This window comes from Puma concolor, chromosome E2, assembly GCF_028749965.1.
Source record: "Puma concolor isolate L17-30 chromosome E2, mPumCon1.1.hap2, whole genome shotgun sequence".
NCBI lineage: Eukaryota > Metazoa > Chordata > Mammalia > Carnivora > Felidae > Puma > Puma concolor.
In genome coordinates this window covers 2,465,725-2,485,480 of record NC_141681.1, presented here as the reverse complement: position 1 = coordinate 2,485,480, position 19,756 = coordinate 2,465,725, and the positions used below count along the sequence as shown (strand labels likewise).

The 19,756-nt window shown below is 63.7% G+C and overlaps 1 protein-coding gene and 1 long non-coding RNA gene across 2 annotated transcripts in view; one reads left to right on the top strand and one right to left on the bottom strand.

Moving 5' to 3' along the window:
• Nucleotides 1-909: 909 nt before the first annotated feature.
• SLC7A5 (solute carrier family 7 member 5) overlaps nt 910-19,756 on the bottom strand; it is a 31,093-nt gene continuing 12,246 nt past the window's right edge. The window contains exons 2-10 of the mRNA XM_086688728.1: nt 18,488-18,613; nt 9,384-9,489; nt 8,386-8,430; nt 7,806-7,929; nt 6,781-6,884; nt 6,261-6,357; nt 4,789-4,938; nt 2,680-2,857; nt 910-1,595 (exon numbers count right to left, since the gene is read on the bottom strand). Of these exons, the coding sequence (XP_086544854.1) occupies nt 1,540-1,595; nt 2,680-2,857; nt 4,789-4,938; nt 6,261-6,357; nt 6,781-6,884; nt 7,806-7,929; nt 8,386-8,430; nt 9,384-9,489; nt 18,488-18,613 (986 nt within the window). The 3' untranslated portion in view covers nt 910-1,539. The remainder of the gene's footprint in view (nt 1,596-2,679; nt 2,858-4,788; nt 4,939-6,260; nt 6,358-6,780; nt 6,885-7,805; nt 7,930-8,385; nt 8,431-9,383; nt 9,490-18,487; nt 18,614-19,756) is intronic.
• On the top strand, nt 2,459-4,791 carry LOC147573296 (uncharacterized). The gene is made up of 3 exons (XR_015244593.1): nt 2,459-2,575; nt 2,721-4,082; nt 4,570-4,791. It is a non-coding gene; the product is annotated as an uncharacterized LOC147573296 (long non-coding RNA).

Sequence of the window (19,756 nt, the reverse complement as noted above, 5' to 3'; positions counted from 1 at the left end):
CCCCTGGGGAGGTGGTCAGCAGTCAGGGACCAAAACAGAGCCACCCGGGGCCTAAGATGGGGGTCTGGCAGGAGATGCACGACCCTGGAGGGCGGTGCTCCCTGCCCTCACACAGCGGTGACCCAGGGCCGCCAGCCAGGGTAGGACACACTGGCCGGGCCCCAGCTGCCGCCCCTGGGGAAGGCGCCTTGGGAACCACAAAGACCCAAGTCTCCGGAGCAGCAGTCAGAGCGGTGAAGAGGGCCCGGCCGTGCAGGAGGGGGCCGGAGCTGGGGCCAGGCAGTTGGGTGGGGTGTCGTCCAGCCCGTGAGGTCGGTTCTTCAGGCCCCGGCTGGGAGGCGGCTGCCTTGAGGGACCCCCCGGCTGGGAAGCCCACGAGGGGTCACAGTGTCTGCCTTTCTCATCTGGTCGGTTCTAGAAGATTCTGAGTCTGGGGCTTTGCCTGAAAAAGCTATAGCCCGGTTCTGATGCTGGATGCAGAGCGGGCTGGAGGCGGTGCCACCCACGGCCCACGTCCGGCGGGCACAGAAGACGTCCGAGTCCTGCCGTGGCGCTGCCGTTGCTGAGGCTGGCGTCCAGGGCGGGACGTACGAGGTCGGAAGCCCAGTGCATCCCGGGTGACTGGGGTCTGGCCCGGAGCTGGCTCTGCACCGACATCCCGGGTAGTGCACACCGGTGGCGGCTCAGCTCCGGGATCGTCCAGCTGCCCGTGACCTCTGTCGGAGGCCCCCACCTACAGCAGGCACCGGGCTCGGGGCCCGCCTTGTGTGGAGCTGGGGCCAGTGTCACTCTCTGAAGGCCGCTGTTCTAGTGACTTTCTCTTCTCTCTTCTGGGGACGGGAGAGGAAATCTACCCTTGGGTCTTTAAGGCAAAGAGACCTAAGTCCCGAGATTAGTGTTCGCTAAGTCACTACATCTACGACAACAAGCGACGACAAAAAAAGCCAAGCGTGTGGTCTGGGCCGCCGTCTGTCAGTGCAGCTCTGAGGTCCACGCGGCGAGGCCGGAGTGTTGGGCGCTCTGTTCGTGGGACTGGAGTGTCTGGTGCTCAGAATCCCTCCCTTCCCGAGAGCCTGCACCGAGACCAGGCTGAGGGTCGCGCTCCGCAAACGACCTGGTCCCTCTGAGGCAATCGTGCCTTGGGGGGCATGAGGGGAAACTCTCCCCGCTCCCCCTCAGTTCTTTAGAAACTAAGCATCGTGGTGTTGTCAACTTGACCTAAAACTTAAGTTAAAAAAATAATACAAATAAACCAAGGTGGGAAGGAGATGGGCCCGACGTGGCCGACGGTCCGCGGGGCGCCAGGGGCCCGGCCTCTCCTCGGTCCACCGCTCACGGAGGTAAGGGTGGAAGTTCACTTTCTGGGACTAGATTCGTACCAGTTTTTACTGTGGCCCCGGCCCCCTGACCCGGCGGAGGGACGGTGTGGGGCGCTCAGCTGAGCTGCCTGGATGACAGGACTAGAGTCGCTTTTCGAGGTGAGTTGTTTTATCACAATCTTTGTGCGTTTCTTCCCGGCAGCTTCTCGGCCCTTCTCGCTTACGTCTCCTGGGGCACCACTTGCATGAGCTTCTGGCAAAGGACCGTCGTGGAAACTGGTGGGGGGAGGGGATAGAGGAATTAGGCTGGGGGGGCACCCGCGTGATGTGGGCCGCGGCTCCCCCTGCCCCTCCGTGGCCACGCCGTCCAAAGCCGCAAGAGTGGCCACCTTCCTACGTGAGCCTTCCCGATGTGCGGCCTCACTGCCGCTGGGTGCCAGCCTGCACACCCGGCTGGGGTGGCCAAGGAACCTGGCAACAGGCAGGGGCCGGCCCCACCCCTCACCTCGCTTTCAGAGCCCAGGGTTATGAGGAACCACAATGGGGCGCAGGGCCCGCTGCTGGAGGGCTGGGGCATGCCCTCCTCCTCCGGGGCTCGCCTGTGGTCCCGCAGAGGGACTGGAGCCCGATGGACACCTGCCACCACAGATTCTGGGGAACACTCATCCTGGGTGTTGACATCAGGGCGGAGGGGTTCCTGCTCTGGGCCCATGGGGCGGTGAAAGATGACCGACCGGGAGCCGGTGGTCTAGGCTGGAAGCAAAGCTTCACCAACGCGACGGCGGGCGGGCGCCAATGAGAGCTCACAAGGGCCCACGGGCACGTGGTGATGGTGGCACAGGCCTGCAGACCGCCTGACTCCTCCAGGGACCCGCCACAGTACGGGCTGTTTCAGTACAGGGTCCTGAGGCTGGCCTGTCAATCGCACCCGGGACGGCGATGCAGGGACCCTGCGTTCTCCTCCGCTGCCTTTCTGGGTCAGCCAGCTGCGTTCAAGCCGGCAGCAGACGGAGGGATTTCATCGCTCGTCAAAGGCAGCCTGGTTTTCTGGAATCCCTTGTTCTGAGATTAGCTGCCGCCGAGCTGAGCGTCTTAGCCCCGGACCACGTGGGCTGAACGTCACTGCCACCCACGTCCCAGGGCCCGAACCCTGCTGTTTCCGTGGGCCCCCCGCCAGGGATGCATCTCTCCTACGCTGGCCGACCCCGGGACCTGGGGACATCATGCGCCCCACTGCTCCCGGACAGTGGGGTTAGGTCAGAGCGCCAAATGGCCCTACTCTGGGCCGGGGGGGGGGAGGGGGCGGCGGGCCCCCGGGTGGGGAGGAGGGGCGCCCCGGCTGCGGCCCAACGGCACTCACAGATGCCACGGAGAAGCCACTTGGGCTTGTTTTTCCACCAGACCCCGAAGTAGTAGACGGGCAGGCCGCTGAGGATGATGGTGAAGCCGATGCCACACTCCACGGGGGTCTTCCAGAAGGACACGGCGATCAGGAACAGGCAGGCCAGGATGAAGAACACTGGGAGGGCCAGGTTCACCTGGGGATGGGGACGGGGAGGGAACTGACGCCAGGCACTCCCTTCCCACACCTCCCACTGCCCGCTGCGTCACGAGTCCCGTCCACCCCGGGGAAAGCACCGTGTCCCCCGAGCCCCTGCTGGAGGCATCTCTCCCTTGGGACCCCCAGGGCACACGCTGCACCCCAGCCCCCGCCCCAGCTGAGAAGGGCTCTGACCTCTGGGGCCGCTCCAGCTTCTGCCGGCCGCGGCCTGCACTGGTTTTCGGAGCCGGCCTTGTGTGAGGTGGGGGCTCCTGACCGTGGGGACCTCACCTCGGTCCCCCTCCCCGACCCCGACCCTCTGCACGCGGCGCCGGGCGATGACTGCTCTAAGCACAGGGGGCGACAGGCGACAGGCGACAACCAGCTTGGTCCCTGGAGGCTTCCCGAGGTCAGGGAAGGTCGGCCTCACCAGTTCCCATGTCGCAGGGTGGAGACCCTGGCCCGGCACCCCTCCCGCCGTCATCCAGAGTGGGGCCCGGCGCTTCTGGGAAGACCGCGGCTACCCGCTAATAACACGGCAGCACCTGCCTTCTCAGAGGGCCCTTTGTGGACAGGCTGAGCCGCGGTTTGCACAGCAGGGGGCAGACAGCCCACCCGCAGAGCTCAAGGCAAAGGAGCCACAGACCCGCCCACAGACCCATCCACAGCCCGGTGGGGGTGGGGGTGGGGGTGGGGCGCCTGTCCGGATTCTGCCTCCGATTCTGCCTCCCCCGTGCCCTCTGCTGGGCAAGCTCATCCTCACGCCGCAGGAGACCCCGGGGGGGAACAATGATGAACAGGGGTCTCACTAGGTCAGCCCACTGCAGGCACCACCTGGCTCCACGGGCAGAGCTCACCACGGGCCCCAGATAACAGGGTGACAGTGGCCACCACGGGCCCCAGATAACACGAGGACAGTGGCCACCGCGGGCCCCTGCTAACTTGGGCACAGAGCCCACCATGGGCCCTGCCTAACTCGAGGACAGCGGCCACCCCTTGTCCTAGCTGACAAAGAATCAGAGCCCACCACACGCAAGGGCCAAGATGGCCCAGGTTCCCGGGTCCCCCCCTGGAAGAACCCTTCCTGGACCCCGCTGGCCTCTGCAGGACCGCTGGGCGGGGAGCCAGGGAGGAGGCTCACGGACAGGCGCCGACTGCCAGGCAGGACCACACGCCACCACAAAGAGGACGAGGGACGGGAGCTGCCACCAGCTGGCCACGATGTGAGTGTCGGGGCTCAGCAGGGGCCCAGCCTTCTGGTCCCCCTTTTAGGAGAAACCGGGTCCCCCCTGACAAGGTGGCAGAGCGCCCACCTCAGGCCGGGCCGGCACCCGGCTTTCCCCCGGGCAGGGCGAGGCCGGGGCAGGCGCCGTGGACAGGCAGACCTCGGGGGGCCCCAGTTCCGCCTCCACCCCGCCTGGCCTCCCCCTCCCCTTCCCGCCCTGGTGCCTGCCTGTCCCAACATGCTGTTCCACGCAGTCCCAGGCCAGTCAGGGCCACCCGCCCACCTGGCACTCAGGTTCCCGTGTGCTGCTTCTCCCGTGTTAACAGAAGCTCTAGGGGGCCAGAGACTCAGGGGGTCAGTTTTATCCTTTGATGAACCCCCAGCACCTGCAATCACGTGTCAGCACTTAAGAGATTCCCAAGGAACAGTCACTCTCGGTCTAGTGGACAAGCACGTCCACGTTTACCTTGCTCGATCCTTACCAGAACGCTCCGGACAAGGGGCCCTGACCCCTGGCTTGCCGAGGGAAGACAGAGACTCAGCGAGGGACAGCGGCCGGCCCGGCCACAATCCACAGGCACAGAACCACCTGGTTCCCAGCCCAGGGCTCTGACGGACACTCAGACCTTGTTTCTCAGGTGCGTGACTGCCAACCCCCCGACCGGCCCCGGGCCGTGCCGACGCCCCAGCGGCCAGGCCCTCACCTTGATGGGCCGCTCCAGCTCGGGCTTCTTGTAGCGAAGCCACAGCATGCCGATGATGGCCAGGGCCACGCAGAGCCAGTTGAAGAAGCTGAAGAAGTTGATGACGGAGAAAATGTCTCTAGAGAAGGCGTACAGGAGGGTCATGATGCACTGCAAGCAGAGAAACGGGGACGCGGTGAGCAGGACAGCCGGAAGGACATGGGGAAACCACACCTGCTCGCTCTGGCTCCGAAGGGAGGGCCCGGTCTGGACAACACGTGAGTTCTCCGAGAGCAGAGGCAGGAGCAAATGGGAAAACAGTGACGGCGCCTGGATTTTACGGAAGAGACAGACGCGCCACGGGGAGCAGGAGGGGACGCCCAGCCCCACCCTCGCCGCGGCGTCACTGGCACACTATGGGGTCGTTTAAACAAACGTGGCGCACCCCGGCCGTGACCACCACGTGGCAGTTTCAATACTGAGACTGAACCCTGCCGTGTTTTAAAACACGTCCGGGGGCGCCGGGGTGGCTCGGTCGGTGAAGCGTCCGACTTCAGCTCAGGTCACGATCTCGCGGTTCGTGGGTTCCAGCCCCGGGTCGGGCTCTGTGCTGACAGCTCGGAGCCCGGAGCCTGCTTTGGATTCTGCTTCTCCCTCTCTCTCTGCCCCTGCCCTGCTCACGCTCTGTCTCTCCCTCTCAGAAATGAATGTTAAAAAAATTGATAAGATACAATAAATAAAAAACCAAAACACATCCAACAATTGCTTGATGCTTCTCTCTCCGAGAGGTGGACCTAAACCCTCCGTCCGCTGGGCCTACGGGCTCGCACTCCTAACACAGAAAAGCACAGCAATGACGGGGTGTGACTTCTGAGCCCAGGTCACAGAAAACGTGGCGCGTGCTCCTGCCTGTGGCTGTGTGGGGAGCCACCTGGGAAGAGGCGCCTCCAGCCGCACGCGAGCCGTTCCCCTATGGCCTTGGTGGGGGGGGGGGGGGTCAGTCCCGTAGCAGCCGAGAACTAATACCCCGCGTGCACCCGCACGGGCAGACGTCGGACGAGCTGAAGGATAACGCACAACGTGATCTCGTCGAGCAAGCAAACGCTGTGCGTGCACGGCGCCCACACAGATCAGGGAGCTGCCTGTCAACAGCGGTCTCCTGGGAGAGTCTTCTCCTCACCCGCTTCCAGGCTGTTCCGAGGTTTTCTGTTTTACAGCCACTACGCGTAGTATTGGGAATGAAAGAATCCGGTGCCCTTTGGCGTTCGGTGAGAGCAGAGCGTGAGGAAACACTGGCGTCAGGGGGCTCTGTCTCAGCGTCCACCTCCCGTCTGCAGCCAGCGGACGCCAGGCGAAGCCGCGACAGGCTTCACGCAGAGGGAACGCGTGGCCTCCCGCCAGGGAGCCCCCCAAGGCGGGCCCCGAGGGACGCGCCAGTCTCCCATTTCAACTGGGGCTGGAAGACAGGACTCCGGACGGCACAGCCTGCCTACCGTAAACACGAGGGAGGGCATGGGCGTCAGGAGCCGTGGGTGGATCATGGAGAGGACGGAAGGCAGGTGGCCCTCCCTGGACCCCACGAAGAACAGCCTGCGGACAGAGGAGCGCGCGTTCAGCCTCCGCCCCGTGGGCCCCCAGGCGGGGCGGGGAGCGCAGAGGGCCGGGCCCAAGGGCCGGGCTTCTCAGGGGCCCTGCTGGGCTCAGCTGGCAAAGGGGCAAATTCAGCCTTCCTCGCCTCCGTCCCCCCCTCCGGGCCGTGTTTGAAGCGAACCCATGAAAGATTCCAGAAGGACACAGTCGTGTCGCCTGTGGGCAGGGGACCGGGGGGGGCAGGGTAGAGGCCACGGGTCCCGTAGCTCTGCACTACTGGGACGTTTTGACGGCTACGTATTCCTCAGTGAGGAAGCAGACTTTCGAACACGCACTGGACAGCTGCGTGCAGGACGGCCCCCCACTCCGCCCCGGCCCCCACAGAGCCCGGGTGACAGGAGGCTGGTCCTGGTGTGGGCTCACCTGGAAGACGTGAAGAGGGACCCATTGACAGAGCCGAAGCAGGACAGGCCCACGAAGACGGGGATGATCCAGGACATGACGCCCAGGTGATAGGTCCCGAAGTCCTAGGCAAACACGGAGCGTGAGCCCCCAGGCCCCGCGGCGCCTCCCGGCCCAGCCCCCTCCTGGCGACGGCTTCCTACGTGCTCGTCAGGAGGCTTCTCCACACGGAGCGAGCCCCTGGGGACTGGATTGTGGGGGGCGGTCCCAGGGACAGGGCCTCGTCTGGCACGGTGCCCCGGGCCTCACTCCCCGTCCACACCTGCGGGCACTTCCCTCGGGCACCTCTCACGGGCACCCACATTCCCCCGTCAGCACAAGTGCTACCTCTGGCCGGCCCCGCACACCGGGCCCAGAGCGGGGCCTGGGGTTCGTTCAGAAGGTGGAAGGGGTGGGCACTGCAGGTGGGGGGACCACCGGCTCTGGGGACCCCCGCGTGGTCTGGGGGTTGGCAAGGCGCTCAGTCGGCCGCCTCTGTGGGACCCGGAGATGCCACGCCCCTCCTCTGAACCCAGCGTCCACGATGCCCAGCAGGGGCAGCTCAGGACGCGACTTCGGCTCAGGTCATGATCTCACGGTTTGTGAGTTTAAGCCCTGTGTCGGGCTCTGTGCGCACAGTGCGGAAACTGCTTGGGATTCTCGCTCCGTCCTCTCTCTGCCCCTCCCCTGCTCGTGTGTTTTCTCTCAAAACTAAAGAAACCTAAAACAACCCAATCACTCTGGCTGGGACCACCACAGACGTGCTGACCGAGCGCTGGCCTGGGGGAGGCTGGGCACCAGCACTTTCAAACACCCCGTGCGTGTCACGTGAGCCAGGGTTAAGAGCCGGCACCTTACTCTCTCCCGGGACTAAGCAAGGCACAGCTTGACCCGTTGGGTAGCGTGTGGTTCGAGGATGAGGGGCCCGGTCTGCTCAGCATCGGGGGCTCAGAGATGGCAGGGTGGGCCTCTCGGTGACCCGGCCAGGCTGGAGGGTGGCGTCTTACCACGGCCACAGCCTCTGACGTCAGCATCTGCTCCGTGGACAATGTGGTGAAGTAGGCCAGGTTCGTCAGCACATACACCAGGGTGACGATGGGGAGGGAGATGATGATAGCCAGGGGCAGGTTTCTGGAAAGAAGGGGAGGGGCACGTCAGCTAAGCGCAGCCCGGCGTGGAGCCAGACCGGATGGCGAGGAGCCGGGGCCTGAGCCTCGCGGCGTGGGGAAGGGCCCAGTGGGACGTGTCACCAGCACGGCTTAGCGGCTGGAAGCTGGCCCCTGCGGACGGGCAGCTGTGTGAACCGGGGCTGGAGACTCAACCCCCCATCCCTGAGCCCAGGTCCGTGAAGCAGGAATTCCTGCCCGTCCTGAGGGGGACCTCGTCTGAGGTCACCTGGCCACCACGTGGCCGGTGTGAGGCTGAAAACCAGCACCCACCTCCCCAGCACGAGTTCTAACCCCAAAGCCCCCCACCCCCACCCCCTGCAAGGCCCCGCACTGCTCCGGCCGCGGGTGGGCCCGTGGGTGGCTGGGAGGCAGAACCTTCTCTCATGAAAATGACAGAAGTCCCTGTTCACACTCGTACCTGTAGGGATTGATCATCTCCTCCGTGACGAAATTCAAGTAATTCCTAGAATCGAGAGAGCAGAATTTAATTATGCTTCCCGACCCACAATCATTAGGGGAATACGGATCCCATGGGACCCCCTCCTGGCTGCTCTGGGCCCTTGGGGACGAGATCCCCGCACCCACCACCCGCCCCCCCACCACCACTTGGCGAGCAGCCGGGGACACAGGGGTGCCTACTGGCACGGCAACACCCTGTCCTGAGGGAAATCAGCCGCCCCCCCAACAGCCTGGCCTTGACCCGCTGCGTCCCCCACCCCAGGCACCAGCACCGTGTCTGAGGCGGGCGCACGGTCCAGCCTGAACGGCGGCGTCTTGGGCACCTCAACCCGCACAGGCCCGCTTCGTGTGCGGATATTAACGTCCACGCTGAGCACTCAAGGTCAGGCTCAGAGGCCACGTGGAAAGAGACTCAAAGGCGGCCCGCACGGGTTCAGTGCCCGTGCTAAATGGCACCACTCCACTAAGCGTGCCCCGAGGCACCCTGTCCGCTGCCTGACCCTCTCCAGCGCCTTCCTCACCTGCCTGCCCGCCAGCCTGCCGCACAGCAGCCACTCTCACGGCTCAGTACAGCCTGGCCCAGGGGCAGGGGCCACAGTGGAGGATCCAGAGGGACGGAAGGCGCCGGCAAGGGCCACAGACAGGGTCCTCGCTCCTGGTGGGGAGAGGCCGAGAACCACCCGGCTCAGGGCCTTCAGCCTAAATGCTTTATGCCCGTCAGCAGAGATCTGTCTCCAGGAGCATCTTCTCAGGGGCCGAGGCGCGCTGCGGACAGCGCCCGGGGCTGCTCTGGAACCCTCTCTGTGCTCTTCTGGGATGCAAGGGGCCAGCGGCAGCCCCGAGAGGCTTTCCTGCCACTCTCCAGAACCACCGCGGAGGGCCAGACTTCTGGACGCTTCGGGGCCCACCCAGCCTGCGTGTCCCAAGGCCCAGAAACCCCGACATTCCGGAACCTACCATCCCCCGTAGGCAAAGAGGCCACTGTACAACGCCAGCACAATGTTTCCCACGTCCAGTTTGGTGCCCTCAAACGAGGACTTGGGATCCAGATTGGACACACCACCTGGAAAAGGCCAAACAGAAAGGAATGCTGGTCAGAGAGCACTGCAGAGACCACACCGCAAGTTCTGGAACGTTCCTGGAGCAAAATACGTGCTGAGCCACCTGACCCACGCAGGATTCCCGACTTTGCCCGGGACCAGGAGCGAGCAGGTGGAGGACAGCGTGGTCGTGCCGTGGGCCGGGGGCCTGGCCGCCAGCCCACCCGGGAGGGGTCGGCAGCTCTGTAGACCCTGGGTCTTGCGTGGTCTGTGAGCCCAGAAGGGCAGGTACGGGGGGGGGGGGGGGTGCAGCCCCAGTCACCCCAGAGAACACTCCCTGCAGAGCCCGTGACACGAGCCCCGGGTCAGCGGCGCCTGGGCCTGGCTCTGCAGTGCTGGGAACGTGACCCGTCAGCAAGCATCAGCATGGAACTTCCTGAAAATGACTCCGAGGTGTCCCTGGACGTGACCCCGGGGCTGCCCAAGGGTCAGTGTCGCCCACAGCCAGTGGGTCTGCGGGCCCCCCGGGGATGGGAGGGTGGACGATGCCAGGGGAGCCCAAGTTCTCAAGGGACCCCACACCACCCACAAGTGACCGCCTCAGTCACCCCAGGAACAGGACGCGACGGAACGTGAGGACGTTGGCAGAGGGGACGATGGAAGGGAGGTTCCCATAAAGCCTGTCACCCCCCTCCCTGGGAGGCCTCAAAAACAGCACAGAGTTTCCTACAGCAAACACCGCAGTGGGGGGTGGAGAGAAGGGACCCCAATTTCTGTTTCTGGGTCCATTTTGCTACGCTGATCTGGACTCTGCCCTCAGGCCTGTGTGTCCCGACCCTACAGGTGTACTTGGGCCTTTGGTCCCCAGCCTGAGCTGGGAGGTGGATGTGGGATCCTTGAGGTGCCCAGCCCCCGCCCCCCCGATGAGGCCACGGTCTCGTGAGGAGCTGAACAGGCCCCGGGGCGGCTGGCATCGCACCCAGCCCGCTGCCCGCATGGGACCTGTGTTGGAGACCCGGGTCGTGGGACTGCCTGGTCACAGGGTGGTCACCAGGCTGGGTGGGCGAGGACAGTGCCGAGTGCTGGCTCGGGACAGCACACCCTTCAACAACACCCCACAAGAGCGCCCGGAGCCCCTCTGGGCTCCGTCCCGGCGGCTCCCCTATGGAAATGGTCCAGAGTGTGTCCTCCTTTACGTCTGTAGAGCTCCGCCGCATCCCGCAGCCCTGTCCGTGTACTTTTGCTGTGCAACAGCTGGGGAAACTGAGGCCGGGGCCACCTGCCCTGGGGGTGGGGAACTGCCAGCACGCAGTGGGATCTAGGATCGTGAGGGCTAACGGGTCTGACCTCAGGGACCGTGTGCGTGTCCGCACCACCCTACGCCTCCCAGAATGCCGAGCTGCTCCAAAGAGTCTGGGGGAGCCCGATGAGACGGCTCACAGGTCCTGCAGAGACTTCCAGAACATTGGTGGTCTTTCACAATAAAGGCTCCTCACGAGTAACGCGGGCTTGTCTCAAACCTGTAATTCTCCCATCAATCTGCCCAGTTCTCCTACTAGGATACGCCTCTATGCACCCTGGTTACTATTCAAGTTAAATTTCTTTTTTCACACGCTGGGATACGGGTTTGGGTGCAGTTGTTAGAAGTGGCCCCCACCTGAATTAGAGACACCGTGTGCGTGTGCACATGTATTCACGTGTGTGTAATCCGTGCACAGTGTGTGTGCACGTGTGGGCTGGAGACGCCCCAGGCAGGCGGATGGCTGTTGCTTTTGGTGACCACCACCCATGAGAAATGCCGGTGGCTCAGAAGGACCCCTGTGCCCTAGGGATCAAGTGCTGGAACAGGGATAAAATTCAAGGCTTGATATACAGCCCTGGGGTTTCCAGGTAAGCAAGTTTTCAGCCCCAGGCCCCGTAGCCTCAGGGTTCTCATCAAGGAGTCACTCGTGCTGCGGTCACCAGCTCAGCGTTCTGACACGGACACACGGTCCTCCGCCTGAGACGAACGTGCTGGGCACGGAACCCCTGATGTAGAACAGTATTTTCTGGGATTTATAAGCTTGCTTTTGCAGTGTCTAAAATGCCAGGAAAATACTAGCTGCTGGGACCAAACACAGATTAAAGAATCTCAGTGGGGACCTCAGCTAGGTCTCTCCCAAATAGCCCATGAGATTTCTATTCCTAGGACCAGCGTGGCTGGGTCATCTGCCGGGACCTCCCTCAGTTGTCTGGGGCCTCACTCTGTCTGCAAAGTGCCCGAGGTCCCTTGGAGGAAGGCGGACACCCCAGCACCGCCAGACCCCGCAGTGTGGAGCGTGGCTGGTGGGCCTCCTGCTCCTGTCCCAGCATGGGCTGGGGCAGGCACCAGTCAAACCTCAGCTAGTTCCTCCAGGCCGCCTCCCGCCCCGTCACCTCCCACAGGCACGGGGGGCCCGGCGGCGGCACACCAGGGACAGAGGGAGGGACAGGAGCCTGAAGTGCCTTGAGAGTGGCCGGCTCGCACGCGTCCCGGGCAGGGCTCCTGGCCGTGCTCAGCCTCGGCCTGTGCTGGACGCCGGCCCAGAAGGGAGACCCGTAGCTCCTCCGGGCTCCCGACCAAATGCTGGCCAAGCACGCGGCCCCTCCTTCTTGACGGGCATCAGAGAGTGGGCGCTGGGTCTGCCGGCTCCGTGTGGCACTTGGCCTGGGCGGCCACTCAGGGACACTGGCTGTGCCTGCCCTCACTGTCCTGGTGTCCTGCTGGGGCTGGAGCCCTAACAGCAGGCATTCTGGAAGGAGGTCTGGAGAGCTGGCGGGAGGCCCCGCCTGCCCGTCTCCAGGCCAGCGAGAAGCGGGCGAGACAGCCACACCTCCGCTGAATGATGTGTGTCGGCAGCTGCACCGAGCCCGGTGGCGACGGAGGCGGTGAGCAGGGGGTGGGGCGCAGCAAAGAGACACAGACTGTCCTAGTGAGGAGAGCAGACTCTAGACCCCACGCGTGGTCTCCAACACTGGCCTGCCCTCGGCAACCGGGGGATGTACGGCCACGTCTGGAGATACTTGGGGCTATCGTGGCTGGGGACATTTAGGGGACAGAGGCCACGGGCGCTGTTGGATACCCTGGAAGGCAGAGGGCAGCCCCCAGATGGCAACAATTCGGGAACGGAAGCCCGGTCCACACACCGCTGGTCCCGTGGCTGGGGCAGACGCGTGAGCCGCGCCAGCCGTTCACTCCCCCAGACCCCAAACTGGGCTGCACTGGACACAGGTGAATGACAACAGTCCCCCGATGGCCACTATGCTCCAAGCTGACCAGTCGGTCTCTGTCCCCACCAGGCCCCGGCCCACTCTGTGAGCAGACAAGACTGATGGCGATGGACAGACAGACGGCACGTCCTGCTGTAGGCTCCAAGTGGGGGGCAGAAACCCTGGGACCCACAACTGACCGGGTCCCCTGTGCCAGCACCCCTTCTCTGCAATTTTTCTGCAGACCTCGAAGCGGCCTCTAACTGCTGCCTCAAGAGAAGGCAGCTTGCCACCTCGGTGGGCCCGGCCCTCTGCTCGTCCGTGCAGCGGGCTAGCCCGGAAGCCCCTCTGCTCAAGTCTGCCCGTCCCAGCCCTAAATCCCCTAAGGCGCAGCCACTGCCGGCGCCCTCCCGGACGGGCCGCGAGGAATGTGCACGCCAACGCACGGCCAGACGTGCCCGTCGGCAAGCCGTGATGTCCCAGCAGAGCCTGCCTCCCACCCACTGGGACCCCCTGAGGACCGGGGTAATTGGCGGGGGGACGCTCAGAGGCCCCAGGGAGCCGCTCTCAGGGAAAGCCAGCCCAGATCTCTGAGTCACACGGACGCAGCCATGGGAGTCATGGATGACGGGTGGGGGAGGGCACCCAGTGGCCCTCTTTCCCACCAGGGAAGTGTGCCAGACCAGTGGCTCCTGAATGAGGACAAGGGCTCCCTACAGGGTCTGCGGCCCCTGAGACCCAGCCCGACCTCTGTGTGGGAGGAAGGCCTGGTCAGGTGTTCCCAGGCCTTCTCTGGGGCCCCGGGAGCCTGTCAACGCCCCAATCTGGAAATGGGCAGTGGGAGGCAGCTGCAGAAAATGCCAGAACTCTAGGTCTGGCCAGGCCCCATCCCCACCCAGTGCTTTCCCACAGCCAGACCAGCCCAGGGGCACCCCTCCTGGGACGGGGACACCACGGGAAAGTCATCCCAAACTGGGGAGCATCCACCGTGCTGGAACCTTCCGCCTGTGCTCCCACTTTATCCCTCTGGGGCCCCAGGGGATGGCCGTTTATGTCAAGAGATGTGCTGAACAGGGTCCCCCCAATTCATGTCAGCCCAGAACCTCTGAATGTGACCTGATTTGGAAAAGGGTCTTTGAAGATGGAATTAAGGTAAGGATCTTGAAATGATATCGTAGATGAGGGTAGGCCCTGGAGCCCACAAGTGTCCTCACAGGACACAGAGGCCACTGGGAGAAGCCCGGGGGACGAGGCAGAGAGGGCACAGTGCTGCAGCCACAAGCCCAGGGACGCCAGCAGCCTGAACAGACAAGGAGGAATCCCCCTGAGTTTCAGAGGGAATGTAGCCCTGATTCTGGGCTTTTGTCCCCCAGAATTGTGAGGAGGACAACAGGACACTGTCTGCAGACAGACCAGCAGGCCTCACTCTGTCTGGGTCAGACTCCCTGGTCTCCACTCTGTGCCTCATGGACGTGCCTGGGATAAGCTGTGGCCTCGGGCTCCCGTTCTGTAAAATGGGCTGTCACCCGTGGGGCCACCAGACCTCCCCGGCAAGTCAACTCTGCATGATCAGAGCCCTCAGTGGGCCTGGGGACAAAGCACAGCGAGGGGTCTCCAGCTCCGTCCAGACACCAGCATCCTCGGAGAGGGTGCATCCTGCCGGCCAGTTCACCGGGTTCCTCTCTCCCACTGTCCCACCCCGGGGCGAGTCCCAGACGCCTGGTGCCTGTGCTCCAGCTCTGCCTGAGGTCTACGAACCGGGCAGGAATCTGGGTCTGGGGAGGCTGAGAGGTCAGTGCTTGTTCACCTGGCCAGCGTCTGTCGCAGACACCCCCGTCTTTTAACCCCTTGGAGGAGCTGGCCCCTCGGCCTCGAGATCTGCTACAAACCTCAAATCCCAGTTGGAAGGGGCCCGCTCCCTGCTGAACAGGCCGCCAGAGACCCCTGGGAACGAACCGTGCCCAGCGCAGGGCTGTGTGGCTGCTCTGCCCCCACCTCCCGTTCCTGGCCGCCCCAGGGCACAGGCGAGCCAGCAGGAGCTTTGATCTCCTGCCACAGGGTGGCCCAAGCAGACCATGTGGTTTCGAATCTGTTACAACTCTGGATGCTGAGTTAGTGCAGACGCGTGCAGACCCAAAGAAAAGGCCTCAACTAAAAATTATCAAAGAACATCCACAGGAAAACACCACCAAGCCTGCCTCGATGGTAGCTTTGCCACGCCTTCCCAAGTAGCCCCGTGACCTATGGCTCTCAACGTTCAGTGGGGAGATGGGTCACGGGCACTGGCCACCAGATGATGGCCCTGCCCCACCCCACAGTCCCATCCCTGTTCCTGGGCCACAGGTGACCAGTGCAGGGTAGAGAACCGAACCCTAGCCCTACATGGCCCGTTATAGGGTCCTGCGGTCCCGGCCCGACCCTGAGCCCCGCTGAAACGAGCCCCAAAGTCCTCTGCGAGGGGAGGCTAGGCCTGGGAACACTGAGGGTGTCTGGCCCCCCACTTTGAGGGGCGACAGCCCACTTCCTCGCTGCCAAGGGCTTGCCCATCCTGCCGGGACCGTCCCCCACCCCCCCCCATCCCGAGACCCCCTGTCACTTTGGGACAGTGCCCAGACACAGGAGATAATCAACACGGAAGCCAGGAGCCTCCACTTGTGGTACAAACCACGGCCAGGTGTCCTGGCAACTGGGACGAACGTCCCAGAAGCGGGGTGAACTTCTGTGAGCTGCTGGGGGCTTGGGAGGGCAGGACTGCCTGGCGCATGGAGACTGCGCCTCCCACGACCTCCCTCAGCAGAGGGCATCGTGCAGGGTGACGCGGCGAGGGAGGAAGCACTTTTATCTGTACAACTGGGCCGTCCACACCGGCCGCTCTCCCCCCTCCCGATGCTGCAGCCCACGCAAAACCACAAGGGTCCCATTGTGTGCCCCCCGGGAGGGGCCTGGGCACAGGGACACGCCTGTCGCAACCCGCTCCCACCTTCTGGGCTGGGAAACGCCTACTTGGCTTTGGGAACAGCCTGACCTCGGGGCCATGGCCTCTGCACGGCGTCCAGTAAGGAGCCAACAGAACAAAAGACACAGCAGGTGGAGGCGGCCGGCAGGTACGGGCCTCAAAGGGCCTCTGTGGCCTCCCCGGCCAAGCGGCCCACCCACGCTTTGTGCAGCAGCCACTGGGTCTGAAATGCTGACCTGAGTTCCGTCTCCCCTTCGGAGGGCGCTGGGAGCAAATGCAGACAACTCGCGTGACGCTGGGCCCGCAGGCCCGACCCCGCGGAGCCCCCCAGCCCCAGCCGCAGGGTAGCTGAGCTGCTCCCACGCGGGACGGCTTGGCCCGGGACCCTGCAGAGCAGTCTCTCTGTTCGACTCTGCGCCTGCGTCCAGCCGCCCCCTCCCGCCCTCAGTCCCGGTCCCGGCTGGCGCCTCGTCCGCCCGCCCGTCTGCAATTCTCCTGTTCACGTGCTGTCTGGGGTCCCCAGCCCACGGCCGAGCTCTGGCCAGCAGGGGCCACTGGGGCCAACAGACTTGTACTTGGGGCCCGGGAAGTTCTGGCGAAGGACGGTGTGATGAACAACTGCTTGCAGGTCTCGAGATAACGAGCCCAGTGGGGCCCACGGCCGACCCATGGCCGGCTGGCCTCAAGTCCCTTCGGCGGCCCTTGGGCCCACCTGGGTGCTGGGGGTGGGGGTGGGGGTGGGGCGGACACCGACCACCATGCCCGGCGGAGCGGGGTGCCCAGGGTCTGCGCGATGCTTGGGCACAACCAAGCCCCCAGCACGGGGACCCAGGGCCTCTGGCTTGCGGACCTACGGACTCCACCGTAGGAGAAGGGGGTCGACGTCTGCAACGTGTCCCCCAGAAGGGAAGGCATTCGTCTGGGAACGACATAAATCTCTTGAGGAAAACCAGGAGACAGAGATTCTACAGGCTCTGCCCTGTATCCCAAGTTGAGGAAGGAATTGCTCTGGGGAGGAGGAGGCTTTCGACAGCAACACGATTATAAACATATTAGGTATTCTAGCTGAACAAAAGCCCTTTGCTATCCCTACTGAAATCTGTTTTTACAAAAGTCAGGTCGCCCCCTCCACATTCCTCATCATACCAGCCGAGCAAATACCTTCACGGGCAAATCTTTCGAAGGCCGAGCGTCCTGGCTGCACAAAGCCTGGTCGGCTGGCTCCCACCCACCAGGCCAAGCTCCTCACGAGGCTTCAGAGTTATTCAGCCCTGACCAGGGTCCTCGAGACCCGAGGAATAAGGAGAAAGATAAGGTCCTGTCTTAAAGAAGATGCCAGAAGCCGAGCCCCAGGACGGCTCCCGGAGTGCGGCGGCAGCGCCCAGAGGCACGCACTGGGGCACGTCCCGCCCCCGCCCGCAGCCCTGCCCGGGGGGCTCACCCGAGCGTGGGTTTCCCGGGTGATCTGACACCACTGAGGCCGAGGCACCGGTCGGACACACTCTCAGGATGACGTCCAGCTCCTGAAGCAGCGACCTACCTTCCCCAGAAAGTGATCTGGAAATCGGCCGCAATTTCCCCTTCGAGGCCGACAGAACCAGAGCCCGTGGGTGCTGGGTGGTCAGAGTTTCCTACACGTTAACGTGCTCGATGACGCCGATCTGCCCAAACTCTCTGGATTCTTGCTGCCACTTTACTAGGTCAGTGTGGACCAGCACGTGGGCCTCTCTTTACCCCCAGAAGAGGGCCCGTGAGGGCAGGCACTGTGGCGGCCACCGCAGCCCCGCGTGCACCCAATTCTGCGGAGTCACGTGCGCCCCCCTGCAGAGGCCCGTGGTCTGTGGACGCTGGGTCCCCATAAATCACAGTGCCCCGCGTGGCCATTACAGGGAAGGAAACAGGCGAGTCCGGAACCACAAGATGAATTTCTGGGTGTCACAGCAGACGCTCAGAGGACACGGCAGGTGTGGGGCCACGAGGGGTTTTCTACCCACTCCACGCCCAGCTAGCCAGCAGCTGGGTGAAGAGGGTGGACGGGAACAAAGACGCCTGCAGCTGCCCACGTGGGGTATCACAGTGGGGAAGACCGGCACCAGACCTGCAGCTTGGTGCCAGCACGGACCTTGGACAACGTAAACCCGGTCCGAATCCCAGCTCGCCCCCACGACTAGGGAAGTCAGGCTAGGGGGGTCACCGGGTACTGCCTTCCCACACCCCAGTGACCTGAGGGCACGCAGAAAGGGGCCAATGCAGGGGCTGGGGACACGAGCTCCGCCTGTGTGCCCATCGGCGACCTTCTCTGAAGGGGCCCTCAGGAGCTGCCCTGCACCAGCCGCTGCGGGATCTCTGACGCCCTCCCCCGTCCGCAGGAGAAACCTTACTTCTGTTCCCGGCACTGTGGGGCCGCACCACCACCGAAAGCCACCAGACGTCATGGCGGGGGGGTGGGGGTGGTCCCACATCCTCCCCGGGGGCGGCTACACTTCATCAGACAGGCCCTTAAGATTTGTGCTCCTGAATGCGAGATCCGCCTCAGCAACAGGCAAACCAGCAAGGGCTCCACCCCGCCGCACCCTCCACAAGCTGGGCACAGCGCCAAGGTCACTCTGCGAACCCCCACGTCACCATCCGACCCCTGCCCTCAAGTGTGGGTAGGAGAGCGAGGTTCGGAGGGGACGGGGCGGGTCCATTTCTCTCCATCGCTCGCGGTGGATTTAACTTGTGGGTGATGCTCAGGCTCTCTACCGACGGCTCAAACGAAACCGTGCACACGTGGGCACGGCGGACATGTGGGGGCCCGGGGCATTCGGGGACGGGGGCCCAGAGGTTACACTCACCCTTCCCGATTTGGATGAAGCCCAGGAGCACGATGAGGGCCAGCGCCAGGAGCTTGGCGGCAGCGAAGGCGTCCTGGACTCGGGTGGCAGCCTTCACGCTGTAACAGTTCACGGCCGTGAGCAGCACTGTAGAGAGAGGGCAGCAGTGAGAAGGCAGCCGGCGGTTCCGCTATGCTTGACCTTCTCCAGGCCCAAGGTCAAAGGCGGAGGACTGCACCACTTGACTCTCAACGAAGCTACAGTCCCACAAGCCCACCCCCCCCCCACCGTCATCAAGGAGTTTTAAGGTTTCAAGGGATGAATTTCCACCTCCTACGGGGAGGTCAGCACAGCCGGCCCTGCCTTCGCCTTCGGAGCGTAGGTTGCAAACGCACATTTGCAGTCGGAGGAGGCTGCGCTCGCTGTGCACGCCTCTCACGGTCTCGGCACGATTTAGGTGCCCGCACAGCCCACCTCACTTCCTGAAGGCAAGGAACCCTTTCTGCAGAGAGAACCTGCTGGAATCCCACCGAGGAAACAGGTGAGATAGTAGTAGCACAAAACTATTTCACAAGCCAAGTACTGGCACCATGGGGCGATTCTGACACGTGAAGTGGGGACTTAAGGTGAGGCCACAGCCCGGGGCGCGGGGGGCCAACACCACTCAGGCGGGTCCAGCTGGTAAAGAACACAATAGGCACTCACCCCCGCCCCCCCATCCTACGGCTATTTTCACAGCAAACACTGAAGACAAAATCACACCTATCACAGACGGCCCCCCCCAGCCCCCCAACATGGAAGGGAGGGGAGATGGGACTGGGCAGGGGGTGCTGCCCAGGCAGGCTGCTAAACCAGGCTCCATAAGCTCGCCTGGACACGCACACCCAAACCCCGCCGGGACCCCTGTGGGACCCCGGACCTGAGCCAAAGTTGGGATATTCGGGTGTGCAGGAGACACGGGTAAGTAAGTGCTCAGGGACCTCATGGCCACCCCATAAACTAACAGGAAAACAAAATCATACTAGAACAAAGGAAAGAAACAAATGCTCAACACCGAGACCTTCCGATTCACTATTTCTAACTCTCATATGCTCAGGTGGTCTACAATGCAGACAGACGCTCTAAGGGTGAGCTGGTCATGCTCTGGTCCTGACTCTGGGCACGGCACCTTCACGAAGGTGCTAGAAATCGGCTGTGCAGGGACTACTCACACCAGGAAATCCTCGAGAGCACAGGGCTGGAGCTGGGAGGGGCCTCTCCATGAGTTCCCCCCCCCCACCAGGCCCCCTG